Source organism: Phascolarctos cinereus, unplaced genomic scaffold, assembly GCF_003287225.1.
Source record: "Phascolarctos cinereus isolate Bilbo 61053 unplaced genomic scaffold, phaCin_HiC Scaffold_1;HRSCAF=81, whole genome shotgun sequence".
NCBI lineage: Eukaryota > Metazoa > Chordata > Mammalia > Diprotodontia > Phascolarctidae > Phascolarctos > Phascolarctos cinereus.
In genome coordinates, this window is record NW_027555514.1 from 288,542,976 (window position 1) to 288,566,883 (window position 23,908).

The 23,908-nt window shown below is 52.2% G+C and overlaps 1 protein-coding gene across 1 annotated transcript in view; it reads left to right on the plus strand.

The window, feature by feature from the left end:
- Positions 1-23,908, plus strand: part of PLXNB2 (plexin B2) — an 81,034-nt gene that overhangs the window by 25,876 nt on the left and 31,250 nt on the right. Inside the window, 4 exon segments of the mRNA XM_020982869.2 lie at positions 8,384-8,457; positions 21,737-21,859; positions 22,781-23,828; positions 23,830-23,898. Coding sequence (XP_020838528.1) covers positions 8,444-8,457; positions 21,737-21,859; positions 22,781-23,828; positions 23,830-23,898 — 1,254 coding nt within the window. The 5' untranslated portion in view covers positions 8,384-8,443.

The following is a 23,908-nucleotide window of genomic DNA, read 5'->3' on the forward strand; positions in this document are numbered from 1 at the left end:
ATGAGCTGTGTGACCTTAGCTGAGTCACTTCTCTCAACCATCCACAAAGAGGGGAGAACCATGGTTTCTCATTTACTTTTCTTCTTAGTTTTTCTTTTTCCTTTCCTTTCCTTTCCTTTCCTTTCCTTTCCTTTCCTTTCCTTTCCTTTCCTTTCCTTTCCTTTCCTTTCCTTTCCTTTCCTTTCCTTTCCTTTCCTTTCCTTTCCTTTCCTTTCCTTTCCTTTCCTTTCCTTCCCTTTCCTTCCCTTCCCTTCCCTTCCCTTCCCTTCCCTTCCCTTCCCTTCCCTTCCCTTCCCTTCCCTTCCCTTCCCTTCCCTTCCCTTCCCTTCCCTTCCCTTCCCTTCCCTTCCCTTCCCTTCCCTTCCCTTCCCTGTCCTGTCCTGTCCTGTCCTGTCCTGTCCTGTCCTGTTTGACATCATTTCAAAAAGGTCTTTCCTTAGGTTGTTGTATTCCTCATGTCTTAATTGCACTATGGTATTCCATAACATGAATGCGCCACAATTGATTCAACCATTCTCTCATTGACATTTTCTGCAATGCTCCCTAATGATGCTGTTGTGAAAAGCTGGCAGCAGATTGCTCTCCTTCTCTGGTTTGATGAACGCTTTCAGGGTTTCTGCCCAGCGGCGGCATTATGGGCTCAGAGACAACAGTGCTCCATGTAATGGCTGATGACTCCGAAGAGATTCCCTAAGGTTCCAATCTTCTCCACAGGGCACGAGTGTACCTGTTTTTGCCTAGCTCCACCAGCATTGTGTTAACTTGCTTTTAATTCTTTTTGCCAATTTGATGGGGTTTAATTCGTGTCTCTTTGATTATCGGCAAGGTTGAGCATTCTCTCCGGTTTGTGCTCCCTCTTTCAAAGCTGGCCATCCCTTCTCCTTTGAGGTCACTCAGATTTCAGTGTGATTATCCACTCACTCAGATTTGGGGTCACTCTTGCCACGGAGCCCCTACCTCTGTATCTGTAGCTTCTCCCTGGGTCCTTGCTCAAAGACCCTTCCAAGAGGCCTCTCCAAAATCTTATTGATGGCTTGAGGGTTAGGGTTTCTCCAAAAGGCCACCATTATGTCCCTGCTTAGATGGGATTGATTATAATAATAGTTAACACGTGTGCAGGCTTGTACATTGTCTTATTTACAGCAACGATTCTTAGAGAACTTTCTTCTTAAAGTATAAATGGGTGCCCTAGGAAGGCATATTTTACAGATGAGGAAACTGAGGCTCAGAAATGTAAGGTGTTTTGCTCTTACTCAGGCAGGCAGCAACACTTATTAAGTGCGTATTATATGTCAGGCACTGTGCTAAACACCGAGGATATAAAGAAAGGCTGAAGACAGCCAGTCCTGGACTCCAGAGCTTCCAGTCTAATAGGGGAAGAGAGATCCCTGCAGATCACTAAAGGGTAAAGTGGATAATCTCAGAGGGAGGGCTCTGGAATTGAGAGAAGGTTTTCTTGCAAAAAGTGGAATTTGTGGGACTTTTAAAAAGCCTGGGAATGGAGGTGAGGACAGAGGGCATTCCAGGCGTGGGGGAAATGCCCCCAAATGGAGAGATAGAGAAGAAACCAGGCTGCAGATTAAGGTGTAGGAAGACTGGAAAGAGAGGAAGGGGCTCAGGCTGTGAAGGCTTGGACGGCCAAACAAAGGATTTTTTGCACTTGATCCTGCAGGCAATAGGGAGCCAGTGGGGGAGGTGGCCGCGGTCAGACCTCACTTTAGGAAGGTCACTTTGACATCTGAGTGGAGGGTGGAGCGGATGGAGCAGCACCTGGTGTGTGCAGAGCCTTTGGCTGGGAAGACACAAAGCCCAGCCTCAGCCTCTGCCCTCTGATGATTTAAAGCCCACCATGATCTGGCCCCCTGGATGTAGCGTTCTTCTCCTATCTCCATGCCTTTGCCCAGGCTGTAGCCTAGCCAGGAATGCCGTCCCTTCTCACCTTTGCCTGGAATCCCTTACTCCCTTCCAGGCTGAGGGGAAGTCCTCCCTTCCTCCAAAAGGCCTTTTCTAGCAATATCTCCTGCTGTATCCTATCTTTTGTCATTATCTTGTGCTGGTCTCAGGTTCAGTCTCTCCCTGCCCCTGCCCCCTAGATGGGAGCTTCTCAAGGTCAGGGATTATCTCTGTGTCTGGTCCTTAGTGGCCTTGCCTGGCAGATGGCATCAAATCGCCTCCCAAGGAGGCCTTTTCCATTCTTTACAGAATATAGGATTCCATCCCTGGACATTCCCTCCTTAGGTGGGGCCTCAGTTTCCCCCTCTGTAAAATGAGGATGTTGTATTCAATGGATCCCAAGGTCTCCTCCAGCTCACGAGCCATAATATTTGGGGGTTGTGGGGAGGGCTCTCAGGCTGGTAAGGGGGCTCTGGAGGCTGCCAAGGCCCTTCACAGGCCTGTGGAGGCTCTGGGGTCCCCTGGGCCTGTGTTGGGAAAACATTGGATCTCCTGCCTCCTGGGAGCCCTCAGAGTCTCCCTCCCTCTGCTTGTTTTGTTTCTGGGCTGATTTGTTTAATGCTCTCAGCTAATTACTGCTTTTGCATATTCATGGACCAGCCTGCCCTCCCTCCCCTGGCAGCTGCAGGGACTGAGGAGGAGGGGGAACGTCTTGGCAGAACCAAAGCCCATCCCCCCCTTTCTGGGAAAATTCTTATCGTTCTATCAATCCCAAAGTGTTTCCTGAATCTGCCAGGGGAAGGGGCCTGGGCGCTCAATGAACCTATGCCTCTAACTGACCCGGAGACTTTAGGTGAGGCCCGAGGGCACCACAACCTCAGGATGCCCAGGTGGGGTGGGAATGAGGGGGGCCAGCCTCTGCTGGGGGTAGGGGCTGCTCTCAGGGGCCTCTGCTGGGGGAGGGGGCTGCTCTCAGACTCAGTTTTCCAAGGCAATTGCTTTTAGAATAGGGTTTTGACCCCTCTGGGCCTCAGGATTTTTCCACTGTGCTTCAGTCAGTCAGGGGAGATTCAAGAGATGGATTTCCTAACCTCAGGCTGACCAACAGCTGAGCTAGACCTAAGCCTCGGTCGGAGCGCGTGGCCGCATTCAGCAGATTCTGCCAAGCAGGGCCATAAGCCCCAGTGTGTTTGGTCTGTTAGAAACCAGGGCAGCCCCTGCTTCTGGCTGGCTGGTGGGGATGGCCTCTCCACAGCCCCCTGGGACTGCTCTGGCCCACCCTTCTCTGTTCAGCCCTGGGTCATTCACTCTGGACTGAGGGTCTCCTCTGCTCTCTTTACTGGAAGCTCCCTGAAGGCAGGTCAGGGACTCACTGGCATCTCTCTTTCTTCCTTCTCACTATCTCTGGGGGGGATGAGTCAAGTTGTACTGATTGGGAGGATGGACCTGCCAATCCACCTAGGCCCATGGCCAAGGTTAAATCCATGGTGAATCCTGTAGGACTTCACACTTCTGGGTTTTCTCCTCTGGAAACCAGGCTGTGCAGACAGGGGCGCTGACTTGGCTCTTCCTGCCTTTCCTCCTATCTGTGGGGAGATAGGGAGCCTGGTAGGTGAGGGCTTCATGGGCGCCATGTTGGAGGAAAGACATTGCCCGGGCCTTAGAGGGCTTATGTACACATTCTTCTTGGGGCAGGAAGGACGTGGAGGGGGCATAGTTGCTGTCTTTGGGGCTGCCTGGGGGAAGAGGGTTTAGCTAGGCACAGGGGGGCAGGTGTAGACCCCCCAGGTCAGGAGAATCTTCCTAACAACGGCCATGAGCACCAAGTCAACAAACATTTATTATGCACTTTACTGTGTGCTAGGCACTGGGAGTAGGAAGGGCTTCCTCAGAAGGTAATGAGTTTCCTGCCACTGGAGGTCTGTGAACACAGGCTGGGGATTCTTGGTTCGGCAGGGCAGTGGTCTTGATGCCTCTGAAGACCCTCTCAACTCTGGAGTTAGTGATTTTCCTTCTGGGCTCGTTGGATGGGGGGCTGCTGAGGGGATTGCCCAGGATGGGGGTGGCAGTCATAGCAGGAGTGAGCAGGAGGTGTGTGTGGTGGGGCAGGGGTAAGGGAGGAAGCTGAACCCCCGTCCCAAGAGCTGCTGGCCAGGCCTTCTGAGCCCTGGGAGGCATCAGGTGTCATCATCATCTCTGTCCTCCCTTGGCTTGCTGGGCCAGACTGGGGAATTCTTTTGAAGTTGGGGGACCCTCAGTCCCAATGGCTGCCTTCCTCAGCATCGCCAGCCCCGGCTGGCAGGGTCCCACCCCCCTTTCCTAGAGGAGCAGCTGCAATCGGGCTGCGTTGTCCCCCCAAACTGCACCCAAGGCTGACGGAGCCGTGAAGGAGGGGCTGCTTGGCAGCGGGACTGACTGGCTGCTGAGAGCTAGGCCTGAATGAAATAGTCTGTCTGTTTGTTTCGCGCCCTGATGGGGACCATCTGCAGTGTGAGCTGGGGGGAGTGCCGGGGCTCAGGGTCTGTTTGAGGGAGACAGTCCTCAGGGTGGGGGGGGCTTAGGTTCTCTTGGGACCTGGCTCCTGCATGTTCCACCATTTTTGTTTGCCACAGGGGCAGGGGGAGAACAGGCATAGCTCTGGGCCTCTAGGAACGCTTGGTTTGACCTCATTAAAGCAACTCTCAGCCCAGGCAGGGACCTGGTGTGTCTGTGCTAGGGAGAAAGAGCTTCCAGGCCCCATGGGAAGCAAGAGGCCTGGAGGTAAGTATTGTTATCCCCATTTTACAGGAGGGGAAGCTGAGGCTGAGAGGTTAGGTAACCTTCCCCACCATACAGCTAATAAACATCCGCCTAAGGCAGGATTCAGATTCCAGTCTGCTGGACTCTAGACCCAGCTCTCGGTCCACTGTGCCATCTAGGTCACGTAACTACTCTGAACCTCGGTCCCCTATTCTATAAAAAGAGGGGCTTGGACCAGATGGACCCCCCAGGTCCCCTGCAGCTCCAAAGCTCAGAGTCTCCGTAACTGGGGCCTGGTGACTGGAAGGATAGTGGAGCCTTCAACAGACACAGGGAGTGAGGAAAGCCTGTGATCTGATAGTTCCACATGGACCATGACCCTGAGTGGCCAAGGGCCCATCGAGGCGGGAGATGTCCGGTGGCACCTGGAGTGCTGCTGATGTCATGATTTGGGAGCCGTCTGCATGGAAGTCCTCCATGAAGCCGAGGGAGGAGGGGGCCACAGGGCAGGGCTCTCAGGGCATGGGAGGAAGGTGAAGGAAAGATGAAGGAGAGGCACAGAATGAGCAGGGGCTGAACTAGGCTGTGGCCCCTAGCCAAGGGTGGGGGGGGGGGCCAGAGGCTGATGGGGTCCAACAAGTCCTTGGAGACGGAGGAGAGGGAGAAGAAGGGAATGGGACAGCCGAGCCGCCTGTCAGCCCTCAGAAGGTCACTAGAATGTCTTCAGCTGAGGGAGGGGCAGGCCCAGAAATCTGAGAGGGAGCCAGAGGCTGAGGCCTGACTAGCTGAGTGGGAGGCGAGGAAGCGGAGGCGCCTTTTCCACAAGTTTAGCCATGAAGAGACACAGAAAAGACGAAAGTCAGGGCGAACTGCAGGGCCGAACACAGGCTTTTTTTTAGAAGCGAAATCAGAGCCAAGTATTTCTGCCTCCTCTCCATGGCCTGTTATCATCCCACCCTCCCCCCAGCCCTCATCCTCACCCTTCTTTGATCCTCCGCCTTTCCCCAATCTAGCTAAAAACTGCCAAAGCCGCTGTGTTGAACTTGGCTGATGTCACAGCCTGGGCTCCCACGGCAACCTGGTGGCTGCCATGATTCCTCCGGGGCTGGGCCGGCCTGCTCTCCGGCTGCTTCCCAGGCTTGACAGCCCCAGCTGGCTGGGGAGCTCCCCAGGCCCTCCACAGCCACCTCCCCCTCATCCCCCTCCTGGACTTGTTTGGGTTGTCAGAATCTCATCCTCCCAACTCCCCAGTGGGGGGTTCTGAGGCCGTGGGAGCCTGAGGACTTTCTTCTCTGCTTTCTCGGGAATCTGCTCCTACTCCACCCCCAAATCGAGGGGAAGGGTCGTTTTGTCTTGGAGCCCCCTGCCCCTCCCTCTGCCTCGAGGAACGTCCCCTCTCTGGGCTCTCCAGGGGAGGTCTGTTCCAGCTCTGACCTCCCGAGGCTCTGGATTTTCCAGCATTTTTGACATGGTCCCAGCTGCCGACGAAAGGTCTCTTCTTTGGGGGCCCTAAAGGCCCTTAGCTGACTATTGGAACCATCCCCTTCGTCTCTGGGAAGAGGGCTACTTTCCCAGGAACTCAGCTTCTGGTTCCGGATGGTGTGGGGAAGTTTTTTGGCTCCTGTTAGGCTGACGCTCTCCCCGTTTGCTCCAGGAGGTAGGGGGAGGTGTGAGTTGTGGACAGACAGACCAGGCTGCCCGTGGTCTGGGAGGAGCTGAGACCTGATCCTACATCTTTGTCAAACCACATTTGTTGGGAAATGAGGCATGTTCATGTCCGTGGTTTGGACAACTCCATTAACCTGGAAAAAAAAGGCCTCTAGGAGTGAGGAGCTGGGCCTTGAGAGTGGAGGGGGCAGAGGGCAGGGCCTGAGTCCATCCCTGCCCTTGGGAGGCCTCTTAGAATGCTGTCCTTTCATGCTCCCCATAGACCAGGCCCCCCTTGACCGGGTACCCATCTGTGTGAGTGTGGGCTTGTCAGGGCAAGTATCGTATTAACTGAGCTGGGTTGATAATGGTGAGGCCAGAGCAGGAACTGAAGGCCCTTTCAGCATCCACGAGCCCTCTGGGACTTTTCAGGACTTTCCAGGACCTGGGAAGGTTAGGAGGGAGTGTTGAGCTCAGGGGCACTGGGTGAACTAGGGGGGAGGGGGCATTGAAAACGTCTGATCAGCGGCTGCCGCGGAAACTGCTGGAGAGACGGGGACTGATCTCCACTTGGAGGCCAACGCTGACCAGGGCTGGGTGACGCCCCTGCCCCAGCCCACCCCGAGCATCCAGCCTCCAGCCACAGCTGCTCCTGCCTCTCCACCCCAAAAAGTCCCCCAGACATTTTGGGAGGGGGTGTTGCCTGGGAACAGCTGCTGCCCCCATTAGCGCTAGCATCCTGGGCAGCTTCCAGAAACAGCCATGGCAAAGATGATATCTAGCACCTTCTTGGGCAAAGGGAAGGAATGTGCCAGGCAAGGAGGAGGAAGCTGGGTTCCTGCCTGTAAAGGAGGAGGCTCCTCCCCTCTGGCCTGGACTTTCACCTCTTAACTGTCCCCTGGCCCTCTGACCTGCCCTCCCCCACCTCTCCTTTACCCAGAAGGTTCCTACATGGTTTCTATGGCCGTCCTTCAACGAACCCTCTAGAGGGAGCTTCCCACAGTTCTAGAGGCCAAGCCTACCTTCTTTATGCCTCAGCCCATGAGGATGAATTGAAGGCATTGAGGGTAGCTAGCCTCAAGAAGAGACTTGGTGAAGTTCTCTGAAGGACTGTCACAGGGAAAAGGTCTTAGTGTGTTCTGCTGGACCCTGGGGGGCAGCAGCAGAGAGGCTGATTCAGGCTCGAGGTCATGAAGAACTTCCCTCAATGAGAATGGGCTACCTTGGGAAGTAGTGAGCTTCCCGTCCAGGGAGGTAGTGAGCTTCTCATTCAGGGAGGTCTTCACAAGCTGGTTGATGATCTGGTGGTGGTGTTGCTGAAGCTATTTGTTCAGGTGTGGATTGGATGGGCTCATTGGGCTGTGAGACCCCATGATTCTTCCTGGAACTGGGGGGTGGGGTGGGGGGAAGCTACGTGGTTCAGTGGGAACGAGCCACATGCTACGATAGAGTAAGCCAGGAGATGTGGGTTCAGATCCTGGCTCTGTTACCACCTGCATGACCTCGGGCAGGGTCTCTGTGTACTTCAATTTCTTCTTGTAAAATAAGGGGGTTGAGGCTGTGTTCTCTGAGTCCCTTCCCCCTCTGCCATCCTGGGGTTCCATTAAGCGCCCTGGCTGGTGATGTGGGTAATTAGCCATTGTGCGCTCTCCTCTCACCTTCCCCTGTGCCCTGGGCATGGCAGGGATGATTTCTAGGATGTGTAGGTGTAGAATCTGGGCCCCAGTGTAGCCTGGTTTGGGGTGGGGTTGGGGAAATGAGCAGTGGCATCACTTGGAGTGCTGAGCATCTAGCATTCACTGGATGGCAAGGACCCTGGCTTCTTCCTGCCCAAAAGCTTTCACTTCTAGCCACCAGGGGCTTTGTTCTGTGAGAACACATAGTTATTTAGGAAGCCATCAGGGAAACAAAATTCAGTTCTGTAGCCGTCTTGGCTGGAACTGTGGTCATTCTGGGAAGTGCAGGGGGCCTTTCACCGAGGGTGGGACATGGGCCTGAACCTCGGCATGCCCCCCAACCCCCATGTCAGAAGAACGTCGGGAACCTGCCATTCATATTCTCTTTCTCTCTCTCTCTCTCTCTATTTCCCTCATTGGTTTTGTAGATAATTGCCAAGCCCAGCGGGAGTCAGACCCAGCCCAAGACGGGGGCTCAGGCCGGGGCCATGCGGGACAGGCTGTAAGTGAGACATTTTGAATGAAGGGGGCTTGTTGTGGGCCTGCTGTGAGGGCAAGGGCACGTTGGCCTGTGAGCCCTGGCTGCTCTTCCTGTCCTCGCCTTCGGGGCAGGGGCGGAAGGTGGCAGGGTACAGTGGTCAGAGCTCACAGGACCCTGGCTTGAACCTGAGCTCTGCCACTTTCTCTTTTGTGGACTCAGTTTCCTCATCTATAAAAGAAGCATTTGGAACAAGGCGGTTATAGGATTAGGAATCTAGAACTGGAAGGGGCCTCAGAGGCCATCTGGTAATCTTACAGATGAAGACTGAGGCCCGGGTAGCGCTGACCCTAAATTCATGGCTTGCTCAAGGTCCCACAGGTGTAGTAAGCATCAGAAAGTGACCTCCAAGTCACTGCTCACCCTAAATTGAGGGGACCATGTTCCTCCTGCAGAGCACGGCTGGTGTCCACTTGGGAGGCAAGGTAAGGTGAGCAGCTGAAGCTCATTTTGCCTGAGGCAGGAGTAGGTTTGGAATGAAATGGCATCGATTGAAAAGTGTTTCTTACGCGTCCAGGAGGGCAGCTAGGGGGCACCGCAGTGGATTGCACTGGAGTGCACCAGGCCTTGAGTCAGGAAGACTCACCATCCTGAGTCCAAATCTGGCCTCAGACACTAGCTGCGTGACCCTGGCCAAGTCACTTAACACTGTTTGCCTCAGTTTCCTCATCTGTAAGATGATCTGGAGAAGGAAATGGCAAGCCCCTCTGGTATCTTTGCCAAGAAAACCCCCAGCAGGGTCATGCAGAGTCAGACATGACTGCAGTGACTGAACAATAACGGATGTGTCCAGTGTCATGCTGAGTGCTTGGAGATACAAAGAGACAATCGAAAGGATCTGTGCTCTCGAGGAGCAGATGAGAGGAGGCAATCCATAGAGGAAGGCCAGCCGCAGGGCAGATGGAAAGGCCCTGGAGTCCGCAGAGCACAGCTGGAGGGCCTGTGCTCTCGCCCAGGTGACCCTAGGATCCAGCAGCAGGCAGAGCAGAGGGTGATATGCCCAGGGGCTGGAGGGCACAGCAGCAGAGCAGATGGAAAGGCCCAGTGGTGTAGTGGGCATAGCTGATGGATGGGTTTGGGTGCGCTAGGTGAATGTTCTGGAAGTTCCACCCTCATCCATGGGAGGGGTAGAACATTAGAAGGTGAAGCAGGTGGGCTCAGAGATGACATCAGGGGCGCAGGGAGGTCACACCACCGGCCTTGGGGTACCCCGTCCAAGACCGTATAGACGGTCAGCCTTCTGAAGACCTCATAAGCTGAGGGATCTGGGTTGAAGCCCAGACTCTGCTACTTCTCTCTGGCCTCAGTTTCTTCCTCTGTAAAGTGGGAATGTTGGAATGAATGATCCTTTCAGCTCTAAAGCTGTGATCCTGAGGACAAATCCTGTCCTTTTCTCTCCTGCCTCTGACCTCAAAGCCAAACCCTCCATGGTTGGCACCCATTTGTATGGCAGAGCTTTTTAGAGCCATGTGGCTGGGTACCAGTGTAGATGGTGCCACCTGTTAGCTGGTGTAGGTAATCATAGTGACAGGAGGAGCTGTACCTGTTGTGTCTCTACAGACAAACTAGTGTGGCTGGCTAGGCTGGTGTAGATAGCCACATTGGTGTGAGTAAATGGGCCAGCGTAGAAGGTTATGCCAGTATAGATGGTTAGCATGGTACAGGCAGGTGTAGGCACATAATGTAGGAGAGTGGATAAAGTGTGAGACTTGCTAGGAAGACCTGGATTCAGATGCTGCTTCTGACACCAGCTGTGTGATGCTAAGGAAGTCCTTTCTCCCCTCTGAGCCTCAGTTTCCTCATCTGTGAAATGGGTTTATTAATACCTGTATTCCTGATCACCAGTGCTAACACCACCAGTGCTAACACCCGTGTATCTCAGCTATTAGGATTATCATGATGAGGATTCCAGGTGACTGGGCTGCTGTAGTCTGGAAGAGCCGCCAGCCAGCTCTGGGATGGCCTGGGCTCCTGGCGCCTCCCAACCGCTACTCCAGATTGCCAAACATTCTGCTTCTATGTCCCTAGCTGTTCAGCCTCTGGCCTCTGGCTGTGCCCTCCTGTGGCCTGGACTGAGCGGTGGGCAAGGGGGGAGTGGATCAGAACTGAGGGAGGAGGTTCTTAAATACTCAGGTTTTAAGAAATTGGGGTCTTCTGTTGTAAAAGGCATTCTAGGAAAAAATGAGCACATACAGACAGCAGACAGGTCAGAATGAGCAGGTGTAGACAGCACACAGGTCAGAGTTCTAGGAAAAAATGAGCATGTATAGATGGCAGAGAGGTCAGAATGAGCAGGTGTAGATAGCACACAGGTCAGAGTTCTAGAAAAAAAGTGAGCATGTATAGACAGCAGAGAGGTCAAAATGCTCAGACAGAATGGGCAGGTGTAGACAGCACACAGGTCAGAGTCCTAAGACAGTAAGCAGGTATAGACAGCAGAGGAGTAAGAATAGGGAGGCAGAGTGGGTAGATGTAGAGAGTGGACACGTAGAGTTCTGGAGTGGTTAGTCCCAGGAAATGAGGGGTCCATTGTGGGAAAATCCCATGGAATAGAGCGGAGTGGATAAATGTAGCCAGAGGAGGAAGGAGAGAATGTGGGGCAGGTGTGGATAGGAGACAGTGGAAATAGTTTGGACTTGGAATGGGGGGCTCTGGGTTCAGATCCCAGCTTTGATCCTTGCTGGCTGTGTAATCCTAAGTAAATCCTTTCTCCTCTGAGTCTCAGTTTCCTCATTTGTAGAATGGGGGTGATCATCCTGGCTTGGCACTAGCTGCCTTAGGGCAGCTGTTGTTAGGAATGTGGAAAATCCCATCAGGCTGTTCTTTTTTGGTCTAGATGGAAAATAGGGTAGAAAGCAAGAGGTCTAGATGCAGAGGTCCTGTGTTTTTGTGCTGTTTCCTAGCTGTGTGACCTTGGGCCAGTCGTCTGAAGCACAATTTCCTTCTCTGTAAAATTGGTTTGGTACCTGTAGCTTCAGGGGGATGTGATAGCTGTCTCCAGGTCTCTGCTGTCCCAGGGCAGAGGGCAGAACCAGGGGCAGCTTCAGAACAGCAAGTGGAGGCTTGAGGAACAGAAACCTTCCTAATTATGGGAACTGTCCCAAAGTGGGATGGACTGTTCCAGGAGGTAGTGACTTCCTGGTCACTAGTAATCATTAGAAGAGGCTGAATTTATGCCCACTTGTTGAGAGTGCTTGAGGAAAAGTTCAAGGTTCAGGCCTGGGTCAGAAGAGATGACCCTAAAGTGTCTTTCTAAATTTGTTTATTTATTTTTCTGTATTTCCATATCAGTCACATTTTTTTTCTTCTTTTCTTTTTTTGTGAAGCAGTTTGGGGTTAAGTGACTTGCCCAGAGCCACACAGGTAGTGAGTATTATGTGGCTGATGCTGGATTTGAACTCAGATCTCCTGACTCCAGGGCGGGTGCTCTATCTACTGCTCCACCTAGCTGCACCCCTCCCCCATATTAGTCATGTTGCAAAAGAAAACAGACCAAAAAAAAAACCTCAAGAAAAATGAAGTTAAAAAAAATATGCTTCGATCTGTATTCAGACAGCATCAGTCCTTTCTCTGGGGATGAATAGCATTTGTCATCATAAATCCTTCAGAGCTGTCTTGGGTCATTATATTGCTGAGAGTAGCTAAGTCATTCACAGCTGATCATCTTACAATTTTGCTGTTACTTTGTACCCAGCACATGTCACTTTGCATCAGTTTATGTAAGTCTTTCCAGGTTTTTCTGAAGCCTGCTTGCTCATCATTTCTTAGAGCACAATGGTATTTCATCACAATCATACACTGCGACTTGTTCAGCCATTCCCCAGTTGACGGGCATCCCCTCAATTCCCAGTTCTTTGCCACCAGAAAACAGCTGCTGTAAATATTTTTGTACATGTAAGCCCTTTTCCTTTTTGTTTTTTATCTCTTGGACACAGACCTAGTAGGTGTATTACTGGATCAATGCATGTCTTTATAGCCTTTTGAGCATAGTTCAAATTGCTCTCCAGAATGGTTGGATCAGTTTGCAACTCCACCGATAGTGCATTAGTGTCTCATTTTTCCCACATTCTCTCTACCATTTGTCGCTTTCCTTTTCTGTCCTATTAGCCAATCTAACAGGGATAAGGTACCTCAGAATTGTTTTAATTACATTTCTCCAATCAATAGTGATTTAGAACATTTTTTATATGACTATAGATAGCTTGGATTACTTTATCTAAAAACTGTTCATATCTTTTGGTCATTTATCAATTGGAGAATGGCTCTTATTTTTATAAATTTGACTCAGTTCTCTATATGTTTGAGAAATGAGGCCTTTATCAGAGAAACTTGCCTCAAAATTTTTTTTCACAGTTACTATTGCTAACTGTATTTCCTTCCGTCCTATCCCCCTCTATTTATTCTATTCTCTCTCTCTCTCATCACCCTGTCCCTCTTCAAAAGTATTTTGCTTCTGACTACCCTCTCCCCCAATTTGCCCTTCCTTCTATCACCTCCCCCTTCTCTTATCCCCTTCCCCCTCCTACTTTCCTGTAGGGTAAGATAAAATTTCTATATCCAATTGAATAATGTTCCCTCTTTGAGCCAGTTCTGATAAAAGTAAGGTTCACTCACTCCCCCTCCCCTCCCACCTCTTCCCCTCCACGGTAAAAGCTTTTTCTTGCCTCTTTTATGTGAGGTAATTGACCCCATTCTACCTCTCCCTTTTCCTTTCTCTCAGTACATTCCTTTCTCACTCCTTAAGTTTATTTTTTTAGATATCATCCCTTCATATTCAACTCACACCTGTGCCGTCTGTCTATATATGCTCCTTCTAACTGCCCTAATGATGAGAAAGTTCTTATGAGTCACAAGTCTCATCTTCCCATGCAGGAATGTAAACAGTTTAACCTTATCAAGTCCCTTATGATTTCTCTTTCCTGTTTACCTTTTTATGCTTCTCTTGAGTCTTGTATATGAAAGTCAGATTTTCTATTTAGCTCTAGTCTTTTCATCAGGAATGCTTGGAAATCCTCTATTTGGTTGAATTTCCATTTTTTTTCCCCAGTAGGATTATACTCAGTTTTGCTGGGTAGATGATTCTTGGCTGTAATCCTAGCTCCTTTGCCCTCAAGAATATCATATTCCAAGCCCTCCAATCCTTTAATGTAGAAGCTGGTAAATCTTGTGTTATCCTGACTGTGGCTCCATGATATTTGAGTTGTTTTCTCTCTGTCTACTTGCAGTATTTTCTCCTTGACCTGGCAGCTCTGGAATGTGGCTATGTGGCTATAATTTTCCTGGTAGTTTCATTTTGGGATCTCTTTCAGGAAGTGATCCATGGATTCTTTCAATTTCTATTTTACCTTCTGGTTCTAGAATATCAGAGCAGTTTTCCTTGATGATTTCTTTTTTTAAATTTAATTTAATTATTTGTAGTTTTCAACATTCGCTTCCACAAGATTTTGAATTTTAAATTTTCTGCACCTCCCACTTCTCCCCCCCCAGACAGCATACAATCTGATAAAGGCTCTCCTTATACATTCATATTAAGCATATTTTCCCATTAGTCATGATGTAAAGAACAATTAGAACTAATAGGTGGAATCAGGAGAATGAAGCAATAAAATAAAATAAAACAACAGAGGAAAAGGAGAGTAAATAGTATGCTTCCACCTGCATTCAGAACTCCATAGTTCTTTCTCTGGGTGTGGATCCCTTGATAATTTCTTGAAAGATGATGTCTATGCTCCTTTTTTTTTTTAAATTGTGGCTTTCAGGTAGTCCAGTAATTTTTAAATTATCTCTCCTGGATCTGTTTTCCAGGTCTGTTTCTTGACTTTTAACTCTTTGTTAGAATGGGGCTGTGCCTCCTACGTGAGTGTGCACTGCCTCAAGGTTCAGGGATTTTGTGCAGCTGTTTTCAGAGATACTTCTGGGGACCGGTAAATTCCCAGTTCTTCCAAGGTGATATGATCTAAGGACAGGTGTTTACTACTCTTCTGGCCTGTGAGTGACCACAGGCATTCTTTTCTGCCTTGGAACTGTGAGTAGGGTCCCCGCTCCACTGCAGCCTCAAGCTTTGATGTGCTAATGTTCCTTCTCACCCTGGAACTGCCACCCAGGACTGCAACCTGGATCTGAGTATGCACAAGGCAACAGAGTCCTGCCTCCAGTGCCAGCAGAGACTCCAGTAACCTCCTTCTGACCAGCTGTTCCACTCCCTTACTATGTGTGTGGGCTGAGAGCTCTGGAATCCACCACTGCTGATAATGATTCAGTGGCTCCCAAGGTCTGCTCCTGGTTTGCTGGGGCCTGGACTGTGCTCCACTTTTACCCTGCTGCAACAGACCTTTTCTACTGACCTTCCAAGTTGTCTTTGGCTGGAAAATTATTTCACCTGTCCTTTTGTGGTTTTGCTGCTCCAGGGATTGTTTTATGACATTATTAAAGAGGGGTTTGGGGGAGAGCTCTGGTGAATTGCTGCCTTTTCTCCACCATCTTGGCTCTGCCTACCTTTTTTTTCTTTCAGAATTCAATTCAGCATACCTCTATTTTAAAAAAAAATTTTAACATTTTTATTTAAAGCTTTGAGTTCCAAATTCTATCCCCTCTCCCTCCCTCCCCTCCCCCCTCCCTGAGACAGTAAGCAGTCTGCTATAGGTTCTGCATTGGCAGTTATGTAAAACATTTCCATATTCATTATTTTGTACCAGGAGATTTGAATAAAAGAAAAGAAAGAAAGAAAGAAAGAAAGAAAGAAAGAAAGAAAGAAAGAAAGAAAGAAAGAAAGAAAGAAAGAAAGAAAGAAAGAAAGAAAGAAAGAAAGAAAGAAAGAAAGAAAGAAAGAAAGAGAAAAATAGCGTGCTTCAGTCTGTATTCAGTCAATATCAGTTCTTTCTCTGGAGGAGGATAGCCTGCTTCTCCATGAGTCCTTTGGGATTGTCTCAGATCATTGTATTGCTGAGAAGAGCTAAGGCGCTCCCAGTTCTTCACCGAACAGTGTTGCTGTTACTGTGTACAATGTTCTGGTTCTGTTCACTTCACTCTGCATCAGTTCATGCAATTCCAGGTTTTTCTGCAGTCTGCCTGCTCGTCATTTCTTATAGCACAGTAATATTCCATTGCAATCATATCTCACAGCTTGTTTTGTCATGTCTCAACTGATGGGCAACCCTTTGATTTCCATTTTTAGCCACCACAAAAAGAGCTGCTATATAAATATTTTTGTACAAATAACGTCCTTTCCCCTTTTTTTGAATGTCTTTGGGATACAGCCCTAGAAGTGCTATTGCTGGGACAAAGGCTATGCACATTTTTATGGCCCTTTGGCCATAGTTCCAAATTGCTCTCCAAAATGGTTGGATCAGTTCATAACTCCACCAACAATGTATTAGTGTTCCAGTTTTCCCACATCTTCTGCAACATTTATCATTTTCCTGTTTTATCATGTTGGCCAATCTGATAGGTGTGATGCGGTACCTCAGAATTGTTTTGATTTGCATTTCTCTAATCAGTAGTGATTTATAGCATTTTTTCATATGACTGTAGATAGCTTTGATTTCATCGAATGAAAACTTGCCTGTTCATATCCTTTGGCCATTTATTAATTGGGGAATGACTTGTATTATAAGTTTGACTCAGTTCTCTGTATATTTGAGAAATGCAGCCTTCCCTTTCTAAATTTAAATTTCCCATCTGGAGGCAGGACAAGGAAGACAGGCTGAGACTGAATGGCCTTCCTAGAAGAGGTGAGGGGGATCTGTTTGAGAAGCTGCTGGGGGAAGGAGGAGGGGCCTAATGGGCAATACTCAGTCTGGAAGGAGCCTGGGCAGACGGTCAGAGCCGCCTTCACGGAAACTCACCTCCTGCCCCTTGCCAGGAAGGACTGGCTTCGAAGGAAGCCCCAAATCATGAGTGTGAAGAGGCTCCCTGGGGAGGCTTGCAAAACAGGAAGCGTTTGGAGCCCATTCCAGGAAAGCCCGGCTGGCCTGGCACAGAGATGGCCGGCCGTGGCGGCAGAGCGGGGGGGCCCTCGGAGTTCTTCCCAGCAGGAGCCATCCTCCGCAGCATGCAGGGTTTTGAGTGAGGCCTGAGCAGGGCGAGGCTGCTGTGAGTGTACCCCGAGTCTCTCCTGCTGCTGCTTCTATGACGTGGGACATGAGCTGGTCAGTGCACTAACTAGGCAGCTTCAGGTAGGCTTCCCTGAGTCGCCTGAACTCTGAACTTAGAGTCAAGCTGGGCCAAAGAATCCTGCTTCCTGAGATCCCATCAGCTCTGGCCGAAGGACCCTGGGCTCTGGAGCTGGAAAGCACCTTAGGGAGGGCATTCAGAGCCAGGGCCTCATGGGGAGGAGCCAAGGGCTGGGCTGAGCTGAGGGTAGTGCCCGGACCTCCTGCAGCCTCACCCAAGGGTGAAAGGGTCTTTCCGGGGCCTCAAATGCATGTTTCTCTAGCACATGACCGACCTTTGAGAGCGGCCCCAGGGCTACCCTTCTCACAGTGATGGCCTCTTCCTTCTCATCTTATTGGATGGAGGCAGAGAGAAATAGCCCAGAGACATGGGGCTGTTTTGCCCCCAGGAATGATCTGACTGGGCATTGTTATTACCATGATGGACGTGGGGGCTGTTCCTATTTGTCCTGCCTCCCAGGGGCCCCCCTGTCCCCTCGGTAGGGTGTCAGCGGCTGCTGTCGTGTGTGGGATTGAACAACATGTGGGGCCGATTGCTTGGGACTATCTGGGCTTGCAAGATCATCATGTCCCTTCCCCCAACCCCCATTCAGTATTCGGGGGAGGAGTCTGTACTGCTGTACTGGGGTCTGTTGTGTATATTTGTCATCTCTTGTGGCGTCTCTGCTCTGTTGTGTGGCTGGCCCACTGTGTGTCTGTCTGTCTGTGTCTCATTCCGTGTATATCCGTGGCCCGGTGTGTGGCTGGCCCACTATACTGACAGCAGATCATGCTCCTCCCATGCTTTCCACACAATGACCCCATGAGAGTATGTTATTATCCCCAGTCCACAGATAAGGAAACTGAGGCACAGAGGAGGCAGTGACTTTCTCAGGGTCACACAGTGAGTCATTTCTCCCACCTCCTAACGCTTCCCACAAAGGGCTGGCCAGGCTTACTGGGGGCGCGGGCCCATCTTCAGAAAGTCCAGCCCTCAAGGTCGTAGAGGCAGGGTGAGTGAGTGATTGAGCTCAGGAAGGAAGAAGTCCAATTCAGCACCCAGCCCTCTTGCAGGGTCTCTAGGCCCCAGGTGACAAACCCTGCTACGGCCTGAGCCCTTGGCTTTCCCTCCCCCCCAACGCCCAGCTGGCCTCAGCCCTGGCCGATTAGATCAGCAAGGCCTAGCCGGCCTCATCCCGGGAACATTCCAATCATTCCCCCATCAGCACCGGAGCAGAGCCGAGCCAGACTGAGGGAGGGCCTGAGGGAGGGCCAGGCACTGGGGAACTTTCCTCCCTCTCAGCCCCTCCCACCCAGAGCCAGCGGACCGTCCCAGCCCCACACAGTGGCTGGGAAGTCCTTGGACTGCCGGCCGGAAGGTGGGCTCTTGGCTGGGGCTGCAGTAGGCAGGACAGGACGGAGGTGAGTGTGAAATAGGCCTATGGAAGGCGCTGGGGTTGGGGGTGGTTCTGGGGGGCTTGACACTCTCTTTCCTGAGGTCTCTACATTCACTGTCAGGCACCTGGTATAGGTGACCCCTAAGTGGCCAGAAGCAGCAGGAGAGAGTTGAGTACCTCTGGCAGCCCCTGGAGACTGGCCTAGGGAGAGTGCACTGGGTCAGGAAGGAAGGTGAGGAGGGAGGATGGCCCCATGAGGATCCTGAGCAAAGCCTGGGTCTGCTGGACCAATGACCCTCCCTCCCCTCCAGGCTGGGCCTGTTCCTTTAGCCTAGACCTCTCTGTTTGCTCTGTCTCTGCTTCCCTTCTCTAACTGATCCTGATTTCCTCAGCCAGAAGTTGGAGCAGGTCCTTTCCCTGCTCTGTGACTCAGTTTCTCAAAATGAGAGGACTGGACCAGATGTCCCTAAGGTTCCCCGCAGCCCTGACGCTGAGTCTGCACAGCCTGTGTCTGGCTCTCTGCTCCAGCTTAATCCCACCACTCCCACCCCTCTGCTCTGCTGGAGGATCGGCCTCACAGAGGACAGGGCCTTGTTCTCATACACTGTGCTTCTCCCACAACTCAGGGCCCTGTGTCAGAGGGCATCAGGAAATGTCTGGGAGGGATGTGGGCAAAGGGCTATGGTGGAGAGGGCAGGAAAGCCTAAGAGGGAGCCTGGCACAGGTGAAGTGAGGGGCAGAAGCCTGGCTAGAGAGAAGTCAGAGGGAAGTGAAACCCTGTGGCAAAATCAGGGCCAGGCTGTGGAGGGCCTTGAATGGCGAGCCGAGAAGGACTTATTGTGTGGGCTGGGGAGGGGTTTTGAGGAGGGGAGTGCTAAGCTCAGACCTGTGCACTGAGGGGAAATTGATTTGTTTTTGTGGAAAGGGAGGCAGACTGAGGGTGAGGGCGTGAGCCGGGCAGGTGGCCCATGGGAAAGATGTGGCGCTAAGTCTTGGCAACTGATCTGGAGAGGGCAGGTGAGGAGTGAAGAGGAGAGGTCTCAAGGCTGGGATAGGGGCTGGGAGGGAAGAAGGGGCTGCTTGGGGGGCGCGGGGCAATGCCATTCTGTTTCAAAACAGCCCGGTTTATAGGTGGAAACAACCTGTTGTCAGTAGGACAGTAGACGCTGTTTTCTTCCAAGTCTTTAGAATGTTAGCGTGAAAACAATAGCAGAGTCAAGAGACCTGAGATCAATTCTTGCCTCTGTGGGGCTTTCCTCTCTCTGTGCCTCAGTTTCCCCACCTGTCAAATGAGGGAGTTGGAGGAGATGGCCTCTGAGATCTCTTCTGGCTGCATTCTAGGTGCGACTATCCTGGTGTGACTATCCATCCCTCTCCTTTTCTGGAGTGCCGGATCGCCGGTCCGGACACGCCTTTGCAGCCCTGGTCTAGTTCTATCCACTGCCTATACCATGGGGACATCTCCCCCTGGGCTTTTTAGTAATTTGTCAGCTTCATTTTATAGGTGAAGAAAATGAGACCTGGGAAGGTAAGTGACCTGCCCAAGGTCACATTGCTAATAAATGTCTGAGGCATCATCTGAACCTTGGCTTGAAGCAATTCAACTCACCAGACATTCCCCCATGAAATACCTGCTTGTACAGAGCCCTGGGAGGGACTCTGGATGCAAAGCTTAGATCAGACCTCAGCCCTGCCCTCATGGAGCTCCCAGGCCAGAAGCAGGAGAAGATACCCAGGCTTCAGAGATCATGGCGGGGGCGACCTGGGTCCTTGTAGTGGAGACACTGTACAGGCGAGGGGGAAAGCGGGGTCTGGACTGAGGAGGAACAGGGCCAAGGACTAGACAGACCCGGGGCATTGCATAGATTCCCCTTCACATGCTGCCTGTTCTCCAGCCAGGGGTGACAGAAAACGGAGTCTCCACCCCCTCCTCCTTCTGGGCTCCTGGTCCCCTCCCCATCTACTTTTTTTCTGGGCCTCTAGTCTGCTGTGGGGCGGAGGGCTTGTCCTCCCCCGTTCTGTGAGGGGCCAGCCAGGCAAGGGGGAGGAAGGAGGTTTCAGTCCTGGAGGAGGGATCTGGGCTGGATGCTCACAGTCTGAGACAGAGAGGGAAAGGAGGTGTTCGGGGAAGATTTCAAGTGAGCTGGGGTCCCTTGGCCTCCTTCCCTGCCTGAGCTGGAGACGGATTAAGCAGCTGATTAAATTCTCAGCTTCTTTCCTGAGTTCTGGTCATGGGGCTTGGATTTTCCCTTCCCTCATGGCCCAGGCCACCCCACTGTGGAAGAGTGAGCTGACCCAGAGCTGAGAGGGATGTCAGGAATGGGCACGAGGTACCAATGTGCACAGCCATGGTCACTGTCCTTCCTGACGTCTAGTGCATGTGCACATGTATTTACACACACACACATGCACACACGACGTCAGACACGCCTACCATGTCATGCTCAGGAAATAGCAGCACCTTGTGAAATGTGCTGTGCGGTCTCTCTTTGTCTCTGTCTCTGGGTTTCTGTCTCTCTCCCCATATAACAGTCACACGTGTGCCAGCTTTGGTGGGGGGGAGGCGGGACCCTCTGTCTCTCACTCTATTTCACACCTTTCCCCACCCATGTCTTCTCCCCCCCCATTGGGGGGCACTGGAAGGGCCTCAGGAACAAAGAGGGGATGGAGGGGCGGCATCTCCAGAGCAGTCCCTCCCCCCACCCAGGGGGCTGATCAGATACAGAATTTTCAATGAGCCCTGGGAAGCCTTGGAGCCAGGCAGGCAGCTAGCAAGGGAGGGAGGGAGGGAGGAGGGAAGGAAGGAGGCTGGGAGGGGAATGAAATGTTTCCAAAGGAGATTTGTAAGTCAATGAGCCCCGAGCCCGCCCTAAGTACGAGAGACCCAGTTCCAGGCTCTCTGAGTTCGTACATGTACAGATGTAGGCATGGACATGCAGTGCCGACATGTACCCATTAAATGGCCCTGAGACATTGGCTGTGGGTACAGAATGAGAGGCTGTCTGTGGGTCTGACCACCACCATGTGATTGGCTCTGGGGGCCCCTCCTAGACAGCTGAGGTGCCTCCCTGGGCTCTATTAGCAGGGTTATAAATAGTGCGTCCCCAGTGGTAGTGGCAGGCGTGTGAGGGCCTGCAAGAGCCCAGCCTCAGCCGGCTGGTTATTCAGGGAGGGGGCTGCATCTCCTGAGGCATCAAGAGTCTATTAAGACCCTCAGCTGTAAATAGCCCCCGAAAGGAACTGAGGGCAGCAGCCCTCCTGAAGCTTCTGTGACCAGCCTGGTGGAGGTAGAAATCTGTGGACGTCAATGTGCTCCCATCTGGCCTTTGGGGCTTCCTCCACAGCTGCGTGCATCCATGGGCGTGTCCATGCGTTGTGCCTCCAAGCTCTCAGGGGGTGTCTGGCTGACTGTGATCACAACAAGAGGCATCTGAGCCTGAATCTCACTGTCAGCATTTCAGTCACGTCCAACCCTGTGCACCCCTACTTGGGGTTTTGTTAGCAAAGACACTGGAGTGGTTTGCCATTTCCTTTTCCAGGTCATTTTACAGAAAAGGAAACTGAGGCAAACGATGTGAGGTGACTTGCCCAGGGTCACCCAGCTAGTAAATGTCTGAGGCCTCAGTCACTGACCAGCTATCTCTGATCAAGCCTCAGTTTCTTCCTCTGTGAATTGGGATCACCCTTCGTTGGCAGATACCTAAAGCAAAAGCGAAACGACAGTGATCATGGTGTTCGCCATGTGTGTCTGTGTTCACGTGTGGCAGAGGCAGCCGAGGGGCACCGACTGGAGAGAATCCTGGACCTGGAGGCAGGAAGGTTATTGTTGTTCGTGTCCAACTCTCTGTGACCCCATTTGGGGTTTTCTTGGCAAAGATATTACAGCTGTTCACCATTTCCTTCTCCAGCTCATTTTACAGAGGGGGAAGCTGAGGCAAATGGGTGACTTGTCCAGGGTCGCAAAGCTAGTAAGGGCCAGATTTGAGCCAAGATTCTGACCTCTCGGGTCACCAGGTCTAACCCTCACCCAAGTCCTATCTCCTGCCCTGTTCCCCCCCCCCCCATAAACAGAGGGAGAAAATGCACAGCTTGACCATCTCTCTCTTACACACAAAGTCCGGGCACCTTGGGAAGGTTGGACAGACCTAGGGAGATGGGGGAAGGGGTGCTTGTGACAAATCCTCAGACATGAGCTGCTCCCGGCAGATCCTGGGGCTGAGGGCAGGGAGGTCTGAGGCCTCATCTTTCTGGGACTGTGGACAGTATACTTTCTGCTCTGGGTCTCTGCTTCCCTTCTAAGAAGTAGGAAGCAGCCTCCCTGTCTCACCATCCTCAGAGATCTAGGAGTAGCAGTGACTTTCCCCTAGGACAGTCTTCCCAGGGGGGCCAAGATCCTGCTTCCTCTCCCCAGGGCCAGGCAGAGAGGGCCTTGTCCTTGTAGAGTGATCACTAGAGTTTTTGGCGGGGGTGAGAGGGCAGCCAGGATCTCTGAGTGGATCTTTATTTCTGTGTTCTGGGCTTGGCCTGGCTCATGTCAGGCAGAGACTGTGGGTCCAGCCTAGACCCTGTGTTTCCAGGGCCTGAACACATGGTGACTTCTGGAGAGTTAGAGGGAGTCATGGCTCTGACCTCAGGGAGCTGCCGTTCTGACGGGGGCAGAATCAGGAAGGGGAGGTATGTGGCCCTCAGCTCAAGGCCTCGGGGTGAGCACTGACCAACCCTTGCTCCTTGTCCTCACAGGGTCCTGAGGAGCAGGATGGCATCCTGGGTGTGGGCGCTGACTCTGTGGAGCGCCATGTGGCACGTGGTTCACAGCTCAAGGCCCAGGAAGCTGGAATTCTTCCGCAGCAAAACAGAGCTGAACCATTTGGTGGTCGATGACGTGTCAGGGACCGTGTACCTGGGGGCCGTGAATGCCCTCTACCAGCTCACCACCGACCTCCAGCTGGTGCATATGGTGGAAACGGGGCCCGCTCTGGACAACAAAAAATGCACGCCCCCCATTGAGCAGAGCCAGTGCCAGGAGGCCGTGTTCACAGACAACGTCAACAAACTGCTTCTGCTGGACCGGCCGGGCGGGCGGCTGGTGGAGTGTGGCAGCCTGTTCAAGGGCATCTGTGCCCTGAGGGAGCTTGGCAACATCTCACACCGCATCTTCTACGAGGACAGCAGCGGCGAAAAGTCCTTCGTGGCCAGCAACGACGAGCGGGTGTCCACGGTGGGGCTGGTGACCAGCGTGGGCAGAGGGGATGAGGGCGGAGGGCTGGCCGAGCGTGTGCTCTTTGTGGGCAAAGGCAACGGGCCTCATGACAATGGCATCATCATCAGCACGCGCCTGTTGGACCGCAAGGACGGCAAGGAGGCCTTTGAGGCCTACACGGACCACACAGCCTTCAAGGCTGGCTACCTCTCAGCCAACACCCAGCAGTTTGTGGCTGTGTTCGAGGACAGCGACTACGTCTTCTTCCTCTTTAACCAGCAGGACAAGCAGCCTGCCAAGAACCGCACCCTCGTGGCGCGCATGTGCAAGCAGGACCCCTTCTACTACTCCTACTTTGAGATGGACCTGGAGTGCCACGGCAACTCGGGGGAGGTGTACAGCGTCTGCCACGCGGCCTCTGTGGCCGCCCCGGGGGCCACACCCGGGGCCGGCCAGGTGCTCTTTGCTGTCTTTGGCAAAGATAGTAAGGGCAGCGGTGGCAACCCCCGCTCTGCCCTGTGCCTCTTCCCCTTGGCGGATATCCATGAGAAGATGGAGGAAAACAGGAACAAGTGTTACACGGGGGCCCCAGGGCAGTGGCTCCCAGAACTTCTACAAGCCCTTTCACGGGGATGTCCAGTGCGCGAGCCACGGGCCAGTGAGTCTGC